The sequence below is a fragment of the Caretta caretta genome, chromosome 8 (assembly GCF_965140235.1).
Source record: "Caretta caretta isolate rCarCar2 chromosome 8, rCarCar1.hap1, whole genome shotgun sequence".
Lineage (NCBI taxonomy): Eukaryota > Metazoa > Chordata > Testudines > Cheloniidae > Caretta > Caretta caretta.
The window spans coordinates 21,132,208-21,155,774 of record NC_134213.1 but is presented as its reverse complement, the minus strand read 5'-3'; the positions used below and the strand labels follow the sequence as shown (position 1 = coordinate 21,155,774).

The 23,567-nt window shown below is 43.2% G+C and overlaps 1 protein-coding gene across 5 annotated transcripts in view; it reads right to left on the bottom strand.

Moving 5' to 3' along the window:
• Window positions 1-1,392: 1,392 nt before the first annotated feature.
• Window positions 1,393-23,567, bottom strand: part of NEURL1B (neuralized E3 ubiquitin protein ligase 1B) — a 212,151-nt gene continuing 189,976 nt past the window's right edge. For 4 of the 5 annotated variants that reach the window (XM_048862625.2, XM_075131339.1, XM_048862626.2 and 1 more), the window contains exons 2-5: window positions 15,982-16,542; window positions 9,865-10,572; window positions 7,460-7,585; window positions 1,393-6,502 (exon numbers count right to left, since the gene is read on the bottom strand). In XM_048862625.2, coding sequence (XP_048718582.1) covers window positions 6,258-6,502; window positions 7,460-7,585; window positions 9,865-10,572; window positions 15,982-16,542 — 1,640 coding nt within the window. In that variant the 3' untranslated portion in view covers window positions 1,393-6,257. Of the gene's footprint in view, window positions 6,503-7,459; window positions 7,586-9,864; window positions 10,573-15,981; window positions 16,543-23,567 lie in introns of those variants that run through there. The other variant, XM_048862628.2, reaches the window with a different exon arrangement.

Sequence of the window (23,567 nt, the reverse complement as noted above, 5' to 3'; positions counted from 1 at the left end):
GACACCTAAATCCCTTTGTGGATCTAGTACTAGGAGCTTGGCTAGGCTCTGTCGCACACACCAATCCAGAATGGCTTGAGGCAGATGTGAACAGTAGGCTCCATCTCGCTCATGCCCAGGCTCTGCCCTCCTAAAGGAGGGCTGATGATAAAAGGGCAGTAGCAGGTCTGGGGTGTGGCTAAAGACATGTTCCAGTCATGCTGGACGAGAGTGAGGTGCAATGACTGCATGAGAGGGTGAGGGGTTCAGTGCAAAGGAGGCAGGAAGTAGACCAGGAAGCTTGGTGGGAGGGGAAGGGGGAAGAGGCGCCATGGCTCTCTGTTTTACTGTCTTGGGACTTGTCTGCTCTAAGTTAATGCCCGTGCCTCCAAGGATTGTGTCATCCTCCTTCCTGCCCATCTTGGAGCTGCCCTGGCTCCAGTAACTGACCTGCTGTAGCCTGGTGGCAGCTGGGGATTTCAAGCTGGAGCACCAGAACTATCCCAGCCATGCCTCTACCGACCTCAGCACACCCTGTCTGCTGGGGACAACTGCAGGAGAAGCAGAGCCCACATAATCAGCTCTGCTCTCAGTAGGGAAGGCCCCTGCGTTGGGAGTATTCCCTTGCATCCCCTTTCCAGCCCGGCCTCCCCTTGTTCATGCTGAAATGGCCAAACTCCCATTGACTTCAATGAGTGAGCTCAGGTCTTAGTCCTTTTTTAGGTGAAGAATAGACCTGCCCAAGGAAATCCCTAGGTAAATGTGTATCTTAAAGTTCAACCCTTGTTGGGGGTGGTGGGTGGAATGGACCACAAGCTCCTTTACTCAGTCTGCTCTCCCCCGTGTGTTCCAGTGCAGAGCCCGATTCCTTCCCAGTGCTGCAAATTCCCCAACGTATTTGGAAGCAAGAGTGGAGCTACAGCCCTTCTGAGCTGGGCTGCATGGTGAACACTTGAAGCCTCCCCTTATGTAACGTACGCTGGATCCGCTTTAGAACACAGAACTGTCCTCCAAGCCTGGTGTACACCTTGAAGGTAGGTAGCTGGCTGTTACTACCACACTTAGTAACTGTGGTGTGCCAAGAAGCTCTTCACCCTTCCATGGAAGTCAGAGGTGGGAGAACTATTTGCTCGCTTAGTCTGGCCCATGCAGGCTGGTTCTGCTGCATGCACTGCCTAGTTGTAGATACTCTGCCGTTGAAGCACCTCCCTGCCATTTATTATTAGCTTTTCATTTTTAAATGTTGTTGAACCCACTCTTGGGTCACAGTCTTATGACCAAATTAGACCTCTGCATGCATATGTCGGGGTCTCACTCTTAATGGGAACCATGTGGCTGCAGCTGAAACAAGACCATGGTCCCATACGTCTCCTGTGTGTGTATATACACAATAGAGAAGACAAGAGCCTCAGCTGGTGTAAATAAGTACGGGTTTTTTTACTTCAATGGAGCAGCGCCACTTTATATAAGCTGGAGAGGTAGCCCTGCCTCTTGACCAAAACAGCAGTTTAAAAAAAAAAAATGGTGAGTTAAACATTCTTAAAAGCCGGGGAGAACTTGTACAAGACAGTGTTTTATTTGTTTCATAATCAGGTAAAATTATATTAATGTAAAACAGGTAAACAGACAAAAATAAAACACACAGCACAGAACACTATGCTATAGAATATAGACATGGAGAAGTGCAAACCCCTCCCCGTGCCCCTTTCCCCCCGCCCCCAACAATCTGCTTTAAAAGTAACGATACAAGATTAACTGTTTTAGAAATTGGGAAAATAAAAATGCTGCTTTTTTTTAACCAAGGTGGGAGGGGGGAATCCATAGAAACAATTTTCACTCCAATATCAAAAAAGCAGGATTTTCAGTGAACACAAAATTCTATAAAATTACCATTGATCCATGTTAATTTTTTTCAAATTTTTTAAAGTTGCTTTAAAAAGGATAAAAAGTGCACAGACACCCTTATAAGGCACAAACAGATCTTCTGTACAAATCATATCAGACTAAAAAATATATATAGCAATACAAGTACAAACAATTAAATTCCTATGAGGCCACCTTTTTCCTGGGAATCTTAGAGGCCTCTTGGGATCTCCTTTGGAAAATCCTCAACCAACTGGAATCGGTAGGAATACACGTCCACTAATGCTCATTTCACAATCCACGGCACAGCCACACTCTGGACATTAAACTAGCTTAATTACCCTGAATGAACGAGCCTCTATGTCTTTGCTGGATGCTGCCCTTTTGGAAATCGGTTTGCAGCTGCTATTCTGGGAATTTAAACCTGTGCAACATTTTCTCTTCCCAGCTCTGTCCCCTGCATTGACCTATCATCTGAAAAAGATGTATGCCAAAAACACTGCTGGTGGCAGGGGCCAAGGCAGTAGGATGGACACTGGGATGAGTGAATTAAGGAATAGGTTTGGGAGAGCCACTTGGGAAACAGCAAAGCAGGGAATGCTCAGTTGTGTTTTGCACCATTTTGCCAAATTATAACACGCAACGGAGGTGGCTGGGTTAGCAGCCCTAGGCTACATCTTGGTTCTATCATACTGAGCCAAAGCACTATGACAAACATAATACACGCAGTTTTTAAAGTCAGTGGGGCCAGATCTTCAGCTGGTGTAAACTGTCATAGTGCCATTGACTTAATGGAGCCATGACAGTTTACACCAACTAAAGATCTGGCCCAAATCCATGCAAGTCTCCGTCTCTCCCTCGTCCTGTCTTTGTTGAGGCTGTGATTTTTAAACAGGGATCAGGCCCTCCCTGATCTAGTTGCTGAAAGGGCAGATTCCCAAGGAATTCCATTGAGTTTGATTTACAGCCATCCTGTGTTCTGTGCGCATAAGCAGCATGCTATTTCCCTCTTTTCTCAAGAGCAGCAGTGACGGGGCTTGGAATCTGGGATTCTGCAACTGGAGACCAGTTGAACCAGACATGCCAAGGTCTGGTAAGTATCCTCTTCCCTACCACTAACCCACAATCAGAGAGAGCAGCTCCCAGGGACAATATCCTGGCCCTAACTGTTGGACTGTGAAGGGGGTATTCTACCACTGGGCTTAAGACATCAAAATAGTGACTTGCAATCTCCCATTAAGATCTTCCAAATCCAGAGACTTCAGAATCCACCCCAACTACTGGTATTCAGTGCTCCTAAGGTGGAGTCTAATGCATTTGGCCTATCTTTGGCCAGAAACTTTTCTATCTCACATCTGCTGAACTAGTGCTCATTAGCATACCGAGAGAGTAGAATACTAAATCCAAAGCCAAACCTTTTTTTTTTCCCCCCTACTGTGGGGTTCAAGGATTCATTTGTGCTGCAAAACACAGAAAATCCATGCTCAACTGCTGATACAAGAACTTGGAAGCCGCTACAAGAGGCAATGCAGTTGCTGTCCTCTGATGCAAAGTTTAATGTGATGTGCCAAGGGAGCGGCAGGACTTCAGCTGTTGTTAGATTGTCATTAGCTCAGTCCCTCCAAAGCTGTGATGGTTCACACCAGGTCTAGATCTGCTCCTGTCTTTAGGCTGAAGTTTTGCAGTTGGTTGATAGTTTATGGGGTGCCGTTGGTTTGTTATGTTTATTGTGCAGCATGGTGAGACCCCAAGTAGCCAGCATCCACCTAATGAATCCCCTTTAGAAATCTCAAGTCAGGTCAGCCAGGGTGCTATTTAGAAATGCAGTGCATGAGATCTGAGCTAAGGCTGCAACTGCTACTCTAATATTCTTCAAGAAAAGAGTTTTCCTCCTGTTTAGGTACTTCAAGAGCTGCACATCAGGGAAAACCCCAAAGGGGAAGGAGGACACTTAGATTAGGGTTACCTGTTACATAATGAGAAATGCTTCAAAGGGATCAATCTCCATTTGAGCTCTTTTATTCCACCACCAGCTTCCAAAGCATGAGCTGGGCAGATCAAAGCAAGTTTCCTGATGCCACTCAACTGTGAAGCGCTACAATTAAAGCATCCCGGGCAAGAACAGCCAAAGACTGAGCACAACAAAGTGAAGGCGGAATGAAACCAGGCCAGAGGGCCCAGCGCCAGAGGCGGCGACCCAAAGAAATAAACAACCTCAAATGGCTTCTCATGGTTCAGCAACTCTAGCCCTGTGGTGCATATGACTGTTCTGTTTTCATTTCTAGACTGATAAATGCACCTCTCCTGAGAAAGCAGCTGTTACACAACAGGGCTGTCAAGGATCGCTATGCTGGGATCAGACATGCCTCATTTCCATCTCGGCCATCATGACCGCGTCCTCATCACTTCCGTGTGAACATGAGCTTGGCTGCTGTTAGCACAGAGCTGAGTAAAAAAGTCACCCCCAGGCTTTTTCTATGATCTGACTAAGAGAAAGCAGAGGTGGGCATACAGATGTGTCCATTCTGGGGTACAAAAGACAGAGCCAACACGAAGTAAGTAGAGCTACACCTACCTCACCTCACTTCGTTGTCGTAGCAGGTTTTACATCCCAGGCAGACTTCCGTAGTTTGTAGCTGTCTAAAATGAAAACTGAAATCCATTTACCTTTTAAATCTCAGCATGTAATAATAGCCTTCAATCTGGTTTTCAGGAGGTAATGCCAAGTGAGATGCTTGTTAATCTCAATTAGATGCCCTGAATTGCTCACTAAAATAACAGGATTTCCTGCCAGGGCAGAGACAGCCTAGCCCGTTGCACGCTTTGTGGATAAAACCTTGAGCAGAGAACAATGCGAATTAAATTGTACTTTTACACAACACTTTTTAAGGACAAAAGGGAAACTTTCTGGAACTTCGAAATACTGAATGTTGCACTGTCAGCCTCTCTGGTGAGAGTACAGCCTTGCTGTTACTGCTCACAGATGCCTAGGTACAATAGCTTACAGCCTCCACTGCATTTAGTGACTTCAGCTCCACGAGGTTTCTGTAAGACATTTTGCTACCAGTGAGGAAAGATGTAAGTATCATGCTAAGGTGTAGGCTGCAAAGAAGGGGTTAAAAGGGACTTAAAGTCACAAATGACTTTGCATGCTTAGCAGCTGTTAGATGACCCATGAAGATACTGTTTTATAGGGAAGAGCAATGCAATCTATTTTATATAAAACATTTTACAATTACAGGAATATTATAGCTTTCTCTCCCTCTTGTGCAAACTGCGTTAGCTGCATACACTAGCTACCTGCTCATTTCCTTTCCTTTAGGCTTAGATAATGTAGCTTGGTGTGTCTCTCTCTCTCTCGTGATCGAAGGCCAGGTGGTAACAGACTATTGTGAAAATAACTCCAGTAAATACATTTAAAGGCCTATTAACTAAATTACTACAGTTGCTTTGACTGTATAAGGATCTAAAATAGATTGTATTACTTTCTCCCCTTGCTAGTACCAAGGTCTGGCCTCAGCCAGTCTACTGCTATATTGAGTCTTAGAAAGTTGGATGCTTTGCTCCTAATATGCACTTAGTCCTCCTTCCTGCATTCCCCTCCCAATTCCTTTAAGAAGGTGAATGCAAAAGGTGCTTTACATATACACAAGCTCAGGGTTTTGCGTTCCCACGGCAAGAGCTAGTGACAATACAGACACCTCAGACTGCTTTGGGCATTCATTATCCTGGTACAGCTGTTGACACTACAGAGTTCAGGTCTTGGGGTAAGTAAACGGGGACCTGATTTCTCAACTACTTCGTTCTGAAGTGTAATTCGTAGCCTACACCTATATTCAGTCCCTGATTTGGGATTTAATATTTTTATTCTTTTTATGATATAAAAAAGCATTCAGTTCCACCTTTAGCTACTATCCTAGGGCTGATTCTGACTCTGTTCCATCACATGGTGCTGTCTGGACAAGCACTATCCCCAGCAAGTACAGTGGCAGTTTAAGTTTTCACTCCCTGGGTGTGAAAGCAGGAGCTCCTGACCCAGGAGACACCACAAAGATTAATAAACTCCCTCCCCACACCAGCACCCTTCCAAAAAAACAAAAACAAAAGCCATTGCACAAGAAATTTCTCTTTTGCAGTTGGCATGGGTCCACACCAGCAATTTGCTGGCTGGCTTCATAGAGCAGCATCTTTTTGAAGCCTTGCCTACTTGGAAGCCTTAGCTTCAGGCCCCATTCAGACCAGAGAGCTCCTCAGCTCAGTTATATCCCTGATTTGTTCTACCAGTCAAATATGGAAATACAGACAGTGAGCCACTGGGTAACGACCGACCAGCATGATAACCCATAAGCAGGGATCGAAAGGCATGGTTACTGCTAGCAGAGTTCTTTCCTCCCACGCCCTGAGGGAGGGCGAGGTCAAGGGCGGTATATTTTAATAACATCTTTGATGACCCGTCGGCAGATTGGGCAGCAGGCATTGAGTTGCTTCTTCAGCTTAAGACCACAGGTGTTGCACAGGCACATGTGTCCGCAGGTGTAGATCACAGTGTCCACTTCACAGTCGAAGCAGACAGTGCACTCCCCGTTCTTGCTGCTTGAGGCCTCTGGAGGGGGAAAGACGGGAGAGACGGGGGGACTCAGAGGGGAACTTGGAGCAGTCACTGCAAAGGAGAGGGCGGGAGAAAGGGAAATGTTACTCAACAGCAAGAATGGATCAAATCAGAGGGTTTGATAGTTATACTGTATTATTAGCCACACACCCACTTTAATCATTTTTCCTAGGTATTTCCCTCAACCTCCATCCTTAAATCCTATTGTATGAGCCCTGTATTACGTGTTCAAATAAGAGATTCTGGTTTACACATCTGGTTACAAGCACATGGTGCGTGTCCATTCACAGCCTGCCATGAATTTTAAACAGCTGCATGTTTACCTTGCCCTTAAGAGTGAAGCATCACCTTTACAGAATTGTATATCTGGGTTGGTGTACAGCACCCTGAGTCTTTCAGAAGGCCCTACTCTCTCAAAGGAATGTGGCTAAGAGTCAACTCTCATGAAGCGATGAGACGTATTGTCATGGTGGCATTTCTGGCTGGGAATGCAGCACTGTACTTCGAGCTACAAGTATTTGCTAGTTGTATTACAGGGTGAGAAGTTCTTGGGAATCTGCCTGAGCTTAAGACAATAGCACTTTGCGCAGTGTTTTCAAGGTGGAAAGTGCTAGCCACACAGTGACTGATCCTCACCCTGGGAGGTGGACAAGAAGTATTTCTGTACATAGTAGAGAAAACCAGAAGAATTTAAATGGTTTTTGGGGCCACAGAAAACATACTGGAGATCTGGGATCAGAACTTCCTGGCTCCCAGTTCCACTGAACTGCACTGTCCTGAAAATACATGTTCCTGCTATTTTGTACATGGTCTCAGAATCTTGCCCTTATCCCTTTATTACCCTCTAGGCTGTCACACATTAGCACTAATGAGTATTACACCAGCGAGCAACAATTCTAACTAAGGTAGACAAGACAACCTGCTGGGTTTTTCTTGTTTGTTTCCTGACCAGGACAATGACTATGCGTCTTCCAAGCTGCAGGGGCGCACCACAAAGGCCTCCCTTACCTAGTGATGACTCTGAAGCAGATGAGGACCTATTCACGCTGAAGGCCATATCTGAGTCACTGTCATACTGTGAGCCTCCAGGGGATCCTGAGGGAGAGGTAGTCCCAGGACTGGACTGGACAGTGCCTGCAAGTACAACCGAATTCAGTCAGTTACAGGTGGAATGGACCTCCCAAGCATCATCAGTGCTAAATAACTCGACCAGCAGCATCTCTGCTTCGCTATGCGGTAGATCATGCTTTGTAAAGAAATAAACTCAGTTTCCGAGTTCAGGGTTATTACTTAGCAATTCTAATTTTATTTATTTAAAAGATGAACCTCTGTCTTGGACTAGAGTGTGCTGGACATGCTGCTGAGGACAGTGCTTGTTCCCAGTTCATTCAGCCTGTCTGCTACCCTCCTGATCTGACTAGGAACACCTGTCTGAGACAGGAGGCTGCGATTATCTCCCTATTTACTTTAAGTTGAACATCTTTTCAAGCAAAGACAACTAAGCAGCCAGTGGTTGGTTGCCAGAAATCAACCTATTTTTGCAAAGGCAGCCAGCCTCATCAACTTAGGAGTTGAGAGGAAAATATTTAAAGCTACATCCAACACAGACTAAGCAAAAGTTTAAAGAGCTATAGCTATGAGACCTTTAAATGGAAGGTGCTTTAGGATAATAATCAAAGTGCCGTCCAATACATGGAGCCACTGGGATATGTTATTTCCACTTAATTTTAAAATAATTAGTCTGCTTAGGGCAACAAGGGATATTGCTGTTCAGCTAGGAACATTTTGCATCATGTCAATGGAAGAAAAGTTTGAGAATTCTCCATCAGATACTGTAGAGAACTGAAATTAACCATGTCCTGATAATGACTCACTTGAGGTCCTGTGCAACTGACTATTCTGTGCTTCTAAGCGGAGTATTTACAGGCCAAATTCTGTGCTCACAGATCATTCCCAGTGAAGCTACCAAAAGTTGCGTGCACATATATATCTGAGGGTGAAACTGAGCACTTGGGTTACTAAAAATGCATATAACATTTTTTACAACCGTAATATTTACTTAGAGACAAGGCTTGATTCTCTTTACATACAAGCTGGTGTAAATCAGAAATAACAAATGAAGTCATGGTGACGTTTTAGGGTATGTCTACACTGCCCTGCTAGCCTGAGTGATTGACACCTAGTTCTGTGTGGCTTACACTCAGGTTCGCCTAGCCATAATTTGAGCATCCTCACTCAAAGCCTTACCCCGTTACTGTGTCCAAACTATGTCTTCACTGGCTCGAGTCTGTTTAGGGGCATATCTCAGGGTGCTTGTGCTGAGATGCTCTAGGATTCTTTCCTAGTTAACTCTGTCAATTACAGGAGAACCTGTCTGTCTCACAAAGGGAACAGTGGGAAGGGTCTCTTGGAGGACTATCAGCACTCAAGTGATCTTGCCTGAATCTTTACTGCAAAGTGGGTGGGTTCCAGCCCAAACTAAAGTACAGCTTGGGCTTTAACCCACCCCACAGCCTTGCAAGCAAGCAGGGTTCAAAACATAAACAAACACATGCTTCAAGATTTTATGTCTGGATGGTGGGGGTGGGCAAAAACACACGTGGGAGCACAGGCTAAGAGTACAGTGTAGACATACCCTTAGAGGCACCTGCTCTAGCTAGAGAATAATAAGCTGCAGTCATTTTTTTCTGCCTCATGCATCCAAACTGAAACTGCCACTTAAAGTTCCAGCCAAAGAATTGCTGTTGATTGCCCAGGGCACATAGAAGAAATAGCAGAGTTAAATGTGCAGAGGAAAGAGCAAGTTTGCAGTGCTGACAGAGAGCCTCAATTTAACTGAGCGAATTGCTTCTAGATGGAGCAGAAAGATGTGACCTCCAAAGCACTCTTTCCTTTTTAAAGAGCACAGATGTATTCTATAGCAATGGTCTAAAGTGTGACGTCTGACAATGAGTTACTGCAGTGTTTGGGGAGATACCATCTAACAGTGTGATGTACATTAAAACCACTGTTGATTTATAAAAATAATCTGTGCCAGTGAGTTCAGAGTTCAATACCCATTGGCAGGACTAGTAGGTTCATAAAGATTCTCTTGTGAAAAGTATTAAAATACAAAAGAGCTTAGCATTAGCCCATGCAATACCATAAGTCTCATCCAATGGCCTTACATGTGAAGGATATACCTGTGTTATTTCTTTCTATTTATAAACACAAGAACCCATCTTATTACATGCTTGATAGCGCTGACCACCCTAACTAGGGACCAGATTGTGAGCTGCTTATTCAGTGGTGCTCTCCTCCTCACAGGAGCATTGCTATCGAAGCCAATGTCACCAGTGATTGTGAAAGGCTCACAATCTGGTGAAATTTCACAAGACACACGTCCCTTCACATTACTTTTAGGCTGCACTTACCTAATATTTTGAGCTGGTTGATTACACCATGGATTGTGAAAAACACCCAGAGAGATTGTGAGGTGTCCACGCACATAAGCATCCCTCGGCTGACTCCATTCATCCCATGGTGCACTTCTCCATTTGGCAAGACCATGAAGCTGAGGATGTCGCCACTGCTGAAGACTGGGAATGCTCGGTAAACCACCCAGTACTCCTTGCGGTCCAAGAGAAAGTCCGGATCCGCTGGGAGCTCAGTTGTCCGTAAAGTACCTGGATCACAAGAAGTGATGCCAAACGAAAGGGCCCCATGATATGGCAACCCTAGGAGTCCTATTTCCACAAAGAGGCTTTCACCAATGTGCAAAGGCCGGTCAGAAAACACCAAAGTCCTATTGCTTTCTTGCCAATTGGTGCACGCCACCATGCGGTCCTGAGAAAAGGTAACATCAGGCCCGCGGGTGGGGTGGAAACGCAGATCTGTATCCAGAAAGGCAGGCACACCCTGGGCACGCTGCCGCCTGTTTGGGCAACAGGGGATTATGTGGTTATCCACTGAAAGCCCCGGCACCCGACTCAAATTTAGGTTAGCAATTTTGGCCACCACTTGGTTGTTCTCCAGTTCGTTGTTATTGAAGTTGGCGGAATCGTGACTGCTCTGAGGAAGGCAAGTGCTCAATCGTGCACTACTGAGGTGGGCGGAGGTCATGGTCTCTGCAAACATGCTATCTGTGAGACAATTATGAGAACAAGCTGCATTAGATTCAAGTATTTCCCCCCCACACTCACCCTCCCCTACAGGTCAGCTATATTTAGCTCTCCTGCAGGCCTCTGCTCACTGACCATCAATGAGAAAGTGAATGGTGTTCAGCCACTGATTTTTGATGGAGTACGTTAGAGAAACTTATCTGCAACCACCACCAATGATGGAAATCAGATGTCAGCTGCATGGCTGCATCCCTGGGTTATCTCAAGAGTAGCAAGTGCTATAAACCTTATTAATTGAAGTGGAAAGTGCTTACACTGGTAAAAACAGGGTGACACAGTGAAAAGACAGGCAGCTGCGATAAGGGGGGGTATAAAGGCTTGAAACTACTCCATAAAATATAATTCTCCAGTTCTGTCTGCTTTAATGAGAAATGTCCCAATCCCCCCGCGCCTCCTGCATCCCAAACTTCCCTCCTCCCCACCCCGTATTCACATAAGGGTGATGGGAAAGGTAATGCAAGCATAATACATTAATTTTACAGTCCATTTCATAACTATGAAAAATACATGTGAACGCAGACAAATTACCCCCCAAAAAGTATTTTTTTTTTAAAAAAGAAATGTGTTTGCTTTAACAAAGAGGTCACTGTGCTTTGAAACACATGAGCAAATCACAGGCTCTGTCAGAGGACCACTTCCCATTTGCTACAGTCTTATCAAGAGACTAACTATAACAGATGTTTATGACCCAGAAACATTAAGACCAAGATCATGTTCAAAGTTGATATTGTGCATTGATTCCTGTCAAGAGCTGGTCATGAAAGCTATAACTAATATATATACTTTAAAAGGGAGGAAATTATTTTGATTTTTAAAAAGTCCTCTTACAAAGCAGGGTGAAATCATGGAAGCTCTAGTCTCAGAAACTGAATGTGCACTTCAGCCACATGCAACTCCCTGCTGCCTGTGTATATATTTACTTCTTAGGCAATTATATTAAAACCCAGACTAAATACAATGCATAAGACATCAAGACAGAGTGAGCAAACCATGATTCAATTCATTCTCAAAGATGGAAAAGCACCAGCATCATCCGTGCTATCTGCTACTTATGGGAGAAGATCTATTGGGTTTTTACCAAAGAAGGCAAAACACACGAGCCAGTTCAGTGGTTGGAAAGGACAGGATGCCTCGGCTTAGATGCATGATTTCTTCGAGTGGCCAAGCAGCAAAGCCCCAAGCGTAATCTTAATGGCTGGACCAGCTACTTCCAGAAAGGACAGGGAATCTGGCGATAAGTAGAGCTCAGATACAGGATGAAGGACACTTCAGAGCTTCATGATACCAACACTGAAGGATTCATTCTGTGCAGGAGCTACAGTGCTGCTATATTTGGGCTACATTCCCAGCTTTCCCCATTCCTGGAGTTTTAGAATGGAACTCCAGTGAGACTGGCATGCCTAGTGAACAGATCAAAAGAGCCAAACCAAAGAAACACTGTAGTATGCAAACCAAGCTGACAAGTAAGACTGGAATAAAAAAAAACTTCTTACAATTGTCCCTTTGGCATCTGAAACATTTAGTTCCAAGCTTGCATTTCCTTTAGAAATTTGATTTTTAACTTCTCTTTACAGTCCCAATTCTGGTTCTTAGCCAGTCCATGACTGGTTTGTACTCAATGTTCATCCATACAGGGTCCCAGTAAAATTTTTATTATCCCTTCCGTTTATTTGCTCATTGTGTCTTGCAGCACATCTCACTAGTGGGTTTCGCTTTATTACACTAGGCCAGGAAAACAAAAATATTTATTTTGTGTGTGCTCGGTTATGTTGCACTGGAGTGAAATAGGATGCTGCTTTGGAACAGGGTACATCGGTGACTGAAGAGACAAAGTCAATTGAATCAGGCTTCCTCTGTTCCTGTTTCAGACACCCAATTGTAGTGGTCCAGTGAAATGCTATGACTCATCCTCCAAGCGTGTCCTATTCCCCTTCCCCAGCCCCTGTGTCTGAGGCTGCAGTTTATATATTTTATCTCCTATGAGGGCCACTTAGAGCCTCTCACGTTACATTCCAGTGCTATCAAGGGGTTTTTTAGACAGCACAGCACCTAAACACAAGAGAGGCCAGCTTCCACGCTTATCAGCCAGGGGACAGCAGTGTTGTCATTTTCTTTCTAAGAGTTTGGAAACCTTTTCTAAGCTTTGGGTCCCTTCCTTTCCTCCTCCCTCCCCCCACTAAACTCTTCCATTGAGACAAGAGATTTAAGGTCGTGTTTCTCTTGACATAGCCTTCTGTCCTCCTGTATTACAGGTGATCTAACTTTTGGCTCAGTCAGCCTACCAAGACTTACAGCTCACAGGCTGTGTTTGCAAACCAGAGCGGACTTATCTTTGCCCGTGTAAACAAGACCGTTACCATACGTTTACAAAGCACTGGGCATGTTGGTATTGCATGTGATGTAATCTGCCAGCTAAGTGTTCTAAGAACATTAACATAAAAAGTGCATGTTTCCCACGTGCTGCTTGACTATCTGCAATAGCGCAAAATATCCCACCCTGACACGTGGTACCAAAAAGCTGACCCTAACCAAGTCACTGTGTTCACCTGTGACTTCCGATTGGGGTTTTAAGATTTTGGCTTTTGAGTTTTGTCACTCAGCGGATGCGACTGCAAAAGAGGATTTGCTTGTTTTAAGCAGAATATTAAATGAAGCTCCATAGAAGCGATGCATGTAACGTTTGTGGGTTTTTTGAAAAAAGGCATTCAAGATTCAAGTGAATTTTGGGGTCGTATTTCAACCTAGCATGCACCAGAATTGAAGCCCAATTAAAATCTACATATAACCTCCTTCCCCACCACATACCGCTTCCCTACTGATCAGTTGATTTAATCTGAATATCCACAGCTTTTATTTTTCTAAGAAGGTGCCTCTGACATATCAAGATCATAAAATATTTTAGATTTGGCCGAAGTGATTAGTCCATCAGATAATCAGCGATGACAGAGATCCTTTTTGCTATGGTACTTACTATATTACAGCAAATAACGCTAAACTATAAACAGCACTTTACAGTGCTACTGCGTGCTCTCATTGCCTGAAACTTGTTAAGTATTATTCTTCACTTATCCCTTAGTTGTAGCTACTATCCACTGTAGCACTCTAATATTGTATTGGACAACAAATCTATTTAACCACTGACTGGTTTTTTTTCCTCATTGTCCTTGTTGCTTTTTAAATTGTCAGGGGTAGTTCTAGTTAGAAAAACAAAACCCTTTACTCTTATCATAGTATTTTTGTTCACCAGTTCCATCCTGCAGTGGTGTAGTGGACAGAACAAAGGACCGGGAATCAGGACTCCTTTGCCTGATCTTCAAAAGTGCCTAGTGCCCCCCAAATCTTCTTGAAGTCGATGGGGGCTCTAGACATTCAGGATCTTAGAAAGGCAGGCCACTAAGCAACGGTCTCAGTTCTGGCCCTGACTCACTCGATGATGGTGGGAAAACCAAGTTTCACTTGTAGCAGGGGCTGATCAGCACCTCTGAAATTCAGGCCCTTCATTTCTGTGCCTCCGTTTCCTCCTTTGTAAAATAGGAATTACTACCTCTCACGGGCTTGGAGGTTACATGCAATGTTTTGAGATCCTCACACTAAAGGTGCTGTAGAATGCAGCATGGAGTTTATAATTCATGACCATTTATTAATATGGCAAAAACTGATGACGGCCTAAGCACAGTATTGTGACTTCACTGCCAAGTTGTCTGAAATAATCTGTCCCTTCTGCTCATTTGGTCTCTGCACATTGGGAAAGGGAGCAGAGAGGGACTGGACAGAGGGATTTGCTTTGGGTTTAAGTGTTTTTCTCCTCAATTCTTCTCATTATAAAAAGCCCCTCTTTAAGGCCTATCTGAACACACACAGACAGTAAATGAAAGTTTAAAGGAGTTGAAGGAAAGATGAATAAAACTGTGTGTGTTTTACCGGACTAGAGGTTGACTGTTTACTAAGGAACATGATCACCATCAATATATATTTGTAAAGGTCTATACTCCACAGAGGAAATACAATTGTTTGGTGTGGCACAAAGAATGAATACAACACAGCCAGATGCAAGGTGAGACACGTAGGAACAAAGAATGTGGGTAACCCTGATAAGATGGGGGCTGTATTCCAGAAAGCAGAGAATCTGAAAAGGACTTAGGGGTCATGGCAGATAACCAACTGAACATGAGCTCCCAGTACATTGCATCTGTGGGAATACTGTGTCCATTTCTGATGTTCATACTTCAAAAAAAGTATTTAAAAATTAGAAAATGTTTCAGAAAAGAGCTACAAGAATGATTCGAGGTCTGAAAAACATGCCTTATCGCAAGAGACTAAAGAAGCTTAATATATTTAGTTTATCCGAGTGACGGTGTAGAGGTGACTTGATTACATTCTACGAGTACCCAGATGAGGAAGGTTTCAGAGTAACAGCCGTGTTAGTCTGTATTCGCAAAAAGAAAAGGAGTACTTGTGGCACCTTAGAGACTAACCAATCCGATGAAGTGAGCTGTAGCTCACGAAAGCTTATGCTCAAATAAATTGGTTAGTCTCTAAGGTGCCACAAGTACTCCTTTTCTAGATGAGGAAGAGATTTTTGATTGTAGAGAATGCTAATCTAACAGAAGAAGGAACAAGAAGATTCAGTGGTTGGAAGCTGCAGCTAGACTAAAAATAAAACAGTGCATCTTAACTATCAGGTTAATTAACCATAGGAACAATTTACCTAGAGATGCAGTGAATTATCTCAAGTCTTTAACTAGAGACTGGATGTCTTTCTAAAAGAGAAGCTATAGCTCAAACAGAAGCTATGGGCTTGCTGCAGAAATTATAGGGTAGGGTTCTTTGCCCTGTGTTATGCAGAAGGTCAGATTATGTGGTCATAATGGTCACTTCTGGCCTTAAAATCTGTGAAATCTACGGATGGTGGGATTAAACTACCACAATGGAAATTGAGGCTGGGTACTGGGGGGTGGTGGGGGGGTGGGTTAGATGTTATAGCATAAGCAGGGACATCTATTAGATTGTGGAAGAGCTTCTCAAGAGAAACGTTGGACACGCCATTACTCAAGAGGTTTAGAACCAGAGTGGACAGAGTACTGGAAAATATACTTTAGGGAGCTACATTACACTGGCAAGGGGATGGACTGTATAGGATTCATGAGAGCTTTCCCATCACTATCTTCCAAGAATCAAGGAGCTCCCTGGAACTCTGCTACTGGCAATACTGAAATGTTCACAGTGCCAGTCACATATTGTTCATGCGTAAGCCTGTTTTTAGGAGCATCAGGTCAGATGTGCCATGTTTGCTTCCTCCATGAAGATGCAGCGGGCTTTACAGAAAGCACGATCCATAGGCATAAGCCCATGCAGAGAAAGTACACTCACCTAGTATTTGTACTTCATGGGTAATTCCATAGACATCTATCAGCCCCCAGAGAGGCCCAGAGACTTTAATACCACAGTGAAACAATATTGGCTCCTCATCGTTAATACTATAGAAGACTCTCCCATGGCGGTCGACCCAGAATCCCAGGATATTGTCCCTCAGTGCAAACCTCTCTGGCAAAGCTTTCGCCCAGAATCCAGGTCGAGTCACCAAGTCGGGGCAGGCATACTTTGGTATGTCATCAGAGCTCATTTGTGATGGGTCATGGATGGTGAAGCCAAAGCGAAGTGCCCCGCTCCATCCATGGTGCACGGCCACCAGCTTGAGCCGCACCTTCTCATAGAGGTGGATGGGCCGGTTGGTGAAAGTGACCCCATTGCAGAAGCTATTTCTCCGGGTAGCCTTGCGGGAGTGGGCATCCAGACGGACGTTCTTGCCCTTGGCTTGGGAGTGGAAACGCGGGGGCTCCGTGATGGTGAGGACAGAGCGCCTTTCATGGCTGCTGTTGGGCAACGTGTAGTAAGGTCTGCTGGACACAGAGCGAGCCTGGTGACTTGTGTCTGCAAAAGGAAACAATAACAGCACTGTTAGGCAAATTTATCCTGAGCAACCCGCATTGGTTCAGTTTGTGAAACTAGGTGAGTGGCTTTATGCTCACACTAAAATGGAGCATTGCACGTTGAGGGGACCTGTAGTTTCTGGGCTTAAAATGCTGCACTGCCAGCTGTACCTGGCTCTACTTTCTGTTAGTTAGGTGTCCAACTTTATGCAAATTTAATGCATATCTGACTCCTGACAACCTGCAAATTTGGTTTACATCTTAGGGAGCTTAAAAAATAACGTTCTCGTATTCCTACTATATTTGTCCTATTCTATTTAGGAAACAGCAGTACCTTTGGCTGAGTGTCTAACCGAGCGCCAATTAACACATAGCCAGCCCCTCAGCTGCCTTAGGGAATAATCTTTATTAGGCTCAGAGCTCCTGGAGAGGGTGCACAAAGTATTGATTTCCATGGGATACTCACACACACAATTTCTTGGCAGTGGAGTTGTACCTTTTGAAAAATAAACCAATGTATTTAGAATCTGAAGTATCACATCAGCCTAGCGGTTTTCCAAAATGTTAAAAGCTCTGCTTGAAACCATATATAGATTCAGACATCAGATGCGACTGGCACATAAAAGGAGCCAATGTGTCTTTCACAGAATAACAAAACAATCATGAGACATTGTATTTATGCCTCATCTCCCCCATTTGAAAACCTCTAAGTGCTTTACGAGCAATAATTTTTCTTGTTAGCCTCACAGAACCCCCACGTGGTAAGGAAGTATAATCACCCACATTTTACAGATAGGTGGATGGAGGCCCAAAGTTTGTGGGCTTGATCCTGCACCATTTAAGTCCCGAGGAATTGTTACACTGATTTCAATGAGAGCCTGTTCAACTCTTAAGTGCATATTATACAGTGAGTCGGGGACAGAGATGGGAATAGAACATAAATTTTGCTTCCAGTCTTGAGCCTCAACTGCAAGATTTTTGGGGCAGGGACTGTCTTTTTGTTCTGCATTTGTACAGCACCTAGCACTGTGGGATCCTTGTCCATGACTGGGGGGGGGGGGGAGGGAGGGATAGCTCAGTGGTTTGAGCATTGGCCTGCTAAACCCAGGGTTGTGAGTTCAATCCTTGAGGGGGCCATTTAGGGATCTGGGGCAAAAATTGGGGATTGGTCCTGCTTTGAGCAGGGGGTTGGACTACCTCCTGAGGTCCCTTCCAACTCTCATATTCTATGATTCTATGACTGGGGCTCCCAGGTGTTACCACAATAGTAAGAAAGAAGAACTACAGGATCATCCATTCTTCCCATCTCCCGCTCCTTTTGCTTCTGGTTGTAAATGTAACCAATATTTCATACACCTTTTTACAGATACAAAATCAGACATACAAAGGAAATTGAAGGGAAAATGTTTGAATGTTCAGTACCAGCTATATTAAATATAAAAGCTACAAACACATTGATTTTGAAATATTTTGCCATATGTGCCTTTTTTTTTTTTAAATTGGACTTTCCCTCAAGCTGTTTCCTCCCTGGGCGTAAGCTATGTCTTCTCCTGGTGTCAGGAAGAGTGTCATGGGAAGCAATCGGTAATGGATTCCTTTGTTTTCAAGAGAACATCAGATGATATAAAAACTCAATTTGGAAGAGCTGGCAGGAGATCTGCAATCATGACACCTTTTTGCAAGTGAAAATATAATGGGCACTGCCATGACAGCCCCGTACTTTCATTCTCTTTTTGAATGAACCCAGGCTCTATACAATACCAACTTGATAGTCCAGGGAAGCAAAAGGCTTGGATGGAAGAAAAAGGACAAGAGCGAACATCAGAAAACAGGATTACAGCTCGTGAGGACTCTGCAGCAGGAGCAATTCAGCTCCTGCCATTTTCATGAAGAGAGTCCTAAATATTAAAGATCAGAGGCCCAGAACTAACAGATAAACAGAATGGTCTCTGGTTATTGTGCTTTCTTCAGTAGTACTGCATGTTGCAACTGCTGCACTATAAACAGTGCTTGCTAGATCCCCTGTGCTCCAATTACTACAAACCTGTGAATTTACTGGACTGGACACACACACACAGGTGTTCCAGGGAAGATGTTTCCAATTAAAGTCAATAGGAGTTTTGCCATTAGCATCCGTGAGACAAGGATGAGGCGCTCAATGAGATCAAAAGTAAAAAATGCAACACATACTATTTTAAATCCATTCGATGTGCGTGTGCACCTTGCCCACCTGGCTGCAATCTATGATCAGTTATGCCCATTGGTGTACAGAGCATAAACCTTTCACAGTGCCACGCTTAAAACGGGCTGAGTTCTTGGCTTGCATATAGGACGTACCAAATTCTTTAATCTCCTATGAAGTCAAATGCTGTAATACTTACTCAGACAATGCTCCAAGGGGAATTTTGTGCAAGGACAGCAGCTCAGTCCCTTGAGAATTTTAAGTTGCACTCACCAATGAAAACTTTTGTTTCATTCCTCCTTAAAAGCCCAGATACAGAAGACAGCTGCTTCTGGCACTGATCCAACTGTTGTAACCTGGGTGGTGCTCCATGCCTGCAGTGCCAAATGTTCTAAACAAACTATTTTGCTGCAGCGAGAATGTGATTTTGGTTTCTTCAGCAAAGTGAGGGACACTGATACAAACACGCACAGACCAGCAGCTAGCGTGTACAAATGCAGCTACCAACAGCGGTCAGATAACTTTAACATTCTTACTACGAAGCTGGAGTTGGACATTTACCAACTTCAAAACGTGTCTTGGAGCAACAATGCAATCAGCCTCAACAGGTACCACCCCACCTTGAGGTTGGCAAAAACATTTTCAAAACTAATGTTAAATATAGTCTATAATCCTCTGATCTGTATTTTCCAAATGACTGAAAATAAAATCCAGGGGGAAAACAGTATATTGCCCTCAATTTAGGTTTACTTTGGTAAGGAGAACTTTTGTTCACCTACTCCTTTCTAGCACCACAAAAATCCACAGGTTTTTCCAAAAACTTCACCATCAGCTTTCCTAGTGCACAGAGTTGGTGAACAAAGGAAACACTCATAGAAACTGAGAACTGGAACAGCATCTTTGTAAGTGAGTTATCTTACAGTATTTTCTCCACATGTACTTGTATCACACAACTTTCAAAAGCAGCAACAGAATGAAAGGGGAGTGTCAGTTATGTCAGTGCAAAGGATGGAAAAGCAATCCACCCACTTCAAACACTTCTCTCATTCCATCCTGCCGTAGGCTAGGGTTTTATTTTTTGTTTTAAGTTGTTTTTTAAAAACAGGAAAGCACATTGTGACCACACAATAGGAAACTCTCAAGAGGAAATGAATGGATAATTTATTTAAAATGCCATTCTCTCAGAACATGAACACCTGTCAGTTCCATTTTGAATAAAACACCATTTACCCCGAGAGGCAGAAGAGGCATTGCTCACCCAGTATTGCTCATTTTTTGTTGTTTTTTCTCAGTTCATTCCTTGTATTACTTTTCTAAAACATACACCACCCTTGCCTCCTCTTTCTATACCTGACATCAAGAAACATCATCGAGTTGGTGGAAAACTATCAGCATTTGCAACTACGTTATAGTCCTATGCAGCATCTCATTGCAGCTTTCACATTTTCATTCTAGAATAACAGCCTTAGAGTAAATAACAAGGCTTGGTCCAGTGCTCAGAGCACTAGCCTAGCACCTGGAAGAATGAGGTTCAGTTTCCTGCACCACCAGAGACCTCCCGTGTGACCTGGAGCAAGTCACTTTTTAGTCTCTGTGCCTCCGTTCCCCATCTGCAAAGTGGGGATAATAGCATCATCCTACCTGTTGTGAGAATGAATAAAGACTGAGGCACACAGGTACCATGGTAATGGTACATTCTTAAATATACACATACGTTCTTAAAATAGATTAAGGTATGCAAAAAGGTATGCCAAAGGCCCACAAAACCCAATCTGCACCCTCTTCGCATTATAAAGCTTACCATTCTTTCTTCTCAGTTGCACTAATCAACATCATGACACTTACAACATTAGTCTCTTGAACACTCTGAAGGTTTTTGCAGTAGTACAAAGGGCTTCAGGGAACATGGAACTAAACTAGGCAAATCAAAGCAAATTGAAATTAAGAAAAAATAATTTGTAGGTAGACACTTCTCACTGAAAATACACAGCAAGATACAGTATTTGACTTTAATTCAGTATTTCCATGAACCTATTCTGCAGAGCTATATAAACTGGGCTAAAGCAAAACTGAACTTCTCTAACAGATACCAATGTACTCTACAGCAAGTCAATATGTACTCATACCACATCTAAAACCTCAGCCTATTTTCAGAAGTCGAGTAAATTTATTTCTTAAGTTACGTTGACCTTTAGAGAGGTATTATAATCAAGACACATTTTGTATTTCAAACACATAGTGTGGACAGACACTGGGCAATTTCCATGTATTTCTCATAGTTTTAATCTGAAAAATAAAACCCTTCTAGCCCATTTATGCAGAACACTGGGGATTCTAGCACACCACAACCACCACTCATATGGTTGTATTGTTCTATGAAAAGCTGCTGCTGTCCATTACACAAACCAATGACGAGGGCTGGCCTGATGATTTGCTGCTATCCTGAAGCCCTGACGCCTGATTCTTCCTTCACTTACACAGATATAGGACATCTGGAGTAATTCCACTGAAATCACTAAAGTGAGCAAGAGGAGAAGCAGGTCCTGTAAATCAAAGTTAACCTTAGACTTGCTGGGTGCCAGTGATTGAGAGTAACCAAGGTCATGCTTTAATGCTGAGGTGGAATGAAATCAGAGGTGCTGTGTAAGGCACTACTGCGATATTGTTATTATTATTTGTATTACCGGAGCTGCAGTCATGGACCAGGACCCCCTTATGCTAGGCGCTGTACAAACACAGAACACAAAGCTGGTCCCTGCCCCAGGGAGCTTAGCTGGGAGAAGTCCAACGCATGCACCCTTGACTGTGTGACTGCAAGACAAGCAGAATATGGATCAAAAGCAGGTTCTTATTGCTGGCAGCATACCCACAGAAACGAGCACAACACACACCACAGGAGAAAGGGAATGGTTGGATTATTAACAAGGCCCAGCCTGGTAAATGGTGCTAAAGGGGCTAACAGCTCATTGTGACAGTGAAGTTTGGCCTTCCCATTGTGCTCAGAGAACGAATGCTCAGGATGAAATGTGTCTGTTAATACTTACTACACAAGGAACATGCCTATCGTCACCACCTTATCTTTACGGGCACAGCTTTATCAAATGGGTTTATCAGAAAAGTCAGAACATTTTCCTTTCACAGTAATAAAGGAGGTTTCCAAAGAGCATGGCACAATATGTTACGGTGGCCAGGTGGCCTCCTATCAGGATCCCTCACAAACCCCAACAGACGGGAAGGTTGTGACAATACAATAATGTTTAGTGCACCCCTTAAAAGTTAACTAGATTACAGAAACTCTCCCTGCGCCCATATGGTTAAATCCTGCCAGGATTTATTTTTGCGGTCCAATGAAAACATAGCAACCCTGCAATGCTAGCTACCACAGAATTTTCACCAACGAAGAACATGTGATGCTGCTGTACGTACATGCATCTTGTAACTTACGTTAGGGTGGAAGAGAAGCTGTCTATTGTTGTTCTAAGCGGAAATGAAATAAACATTCTAATAAAAAGCGGTAGAACTTCATTTAAATATTTATTAAATCTTGATTATATAATCTTTTGAGACGAAGGGATACAATCTGCAATCATTTTTTTTTAGTGCACTATTTCGATGTTTAAAATAGAGGGAACATGACATCAATCTCTGAGGAAGTGTTAATTTCACATATTTAACACATGGTTAAGTCAATTTTTTTTTGCAACTTCAGTTCCCAAAGTTAGGTCCCTAATCTATGTTTTGGGACCTAAATAAGTGTGACTTTATTTCTAGAGGTGCTAAGGATGTGCAGCTCCTTAATGATATCAACTACCATTGAGGGTGTTCATCATCTTTGGGAAAAAAATCAGGCCACTTTTAATTGGGTAAAATTGGTCTACACAGTGATTTTGCATTGGTAATGTTGGCCATAGAATACTAAAAGAAATAAAAGAATAGGGAAAAAATAAAAAAGCTACAAGGTCATGGTTAGATGCAAACTGACATATGCCAGTGTGGACTCCTCACAGCAATATCATTATAATTGAAGTTTTGAATTTGTAAGTCATTTTGAAAGTGTAAGAGCTAGAACTGTATATAACTTGATCATTGGAGAGCAAAGGGTCATGTGAATGTTTTCTTCATCTTCGATTCATGTGGGTTTGCATCACCTGAAGTTCACATGATTTCTTCTAAAAAACGAAGACATGATTTGCTTGACGGGTCTGCTCGCCATTCTACTGACCTAGGACGAGTTTCCCATTAGTAACAAAAACTACAACACAAACGATCGAGGGACTGTTGAGTGGTTTCGGAAACAATCTGTGCAGCTCTTGCAAATAAATATATATGCGAGGAGACAAAGTGACCTCTTTAAGGGCTGCTTCTGTGTTCATAATGGAACCCAAAAGATGTGAAATTTTTGCTGTGGGACTGAACTTCTTTATGAAATTTTAAGAAATGGGGGATGAAGTCATCTACCATAGCACAAAGGTTAATGAAAATTAGTACAATTGTGTTGAAATCCTTATTTCACTCTCACACATGCACCCTTACTGGCTTTGTCTTCACTGCAAAAAAGGTGTATTTTTACAACAAGATAGCTATCCTAGAGGAGACAATGAACTATAGTTTTTACCTTAATGTAACAAGGCCAGGTAAATCCCAGGTGGGGAATACAGGGTTGACCACAACAAGCAATATCAAGGCAAAAACTGCCTGTGCATTGAGATCGTTAATTCGAGTTCTCTCTCTCACGGTACAAACGTACCCTTTTTTTTTCTTTTTTTTTGCAGAAAACACATAAGGCCACATCTACACTACCACTTACGTCGGCAAAACTTATGTTGCTCAGGGATGTGGGTTTT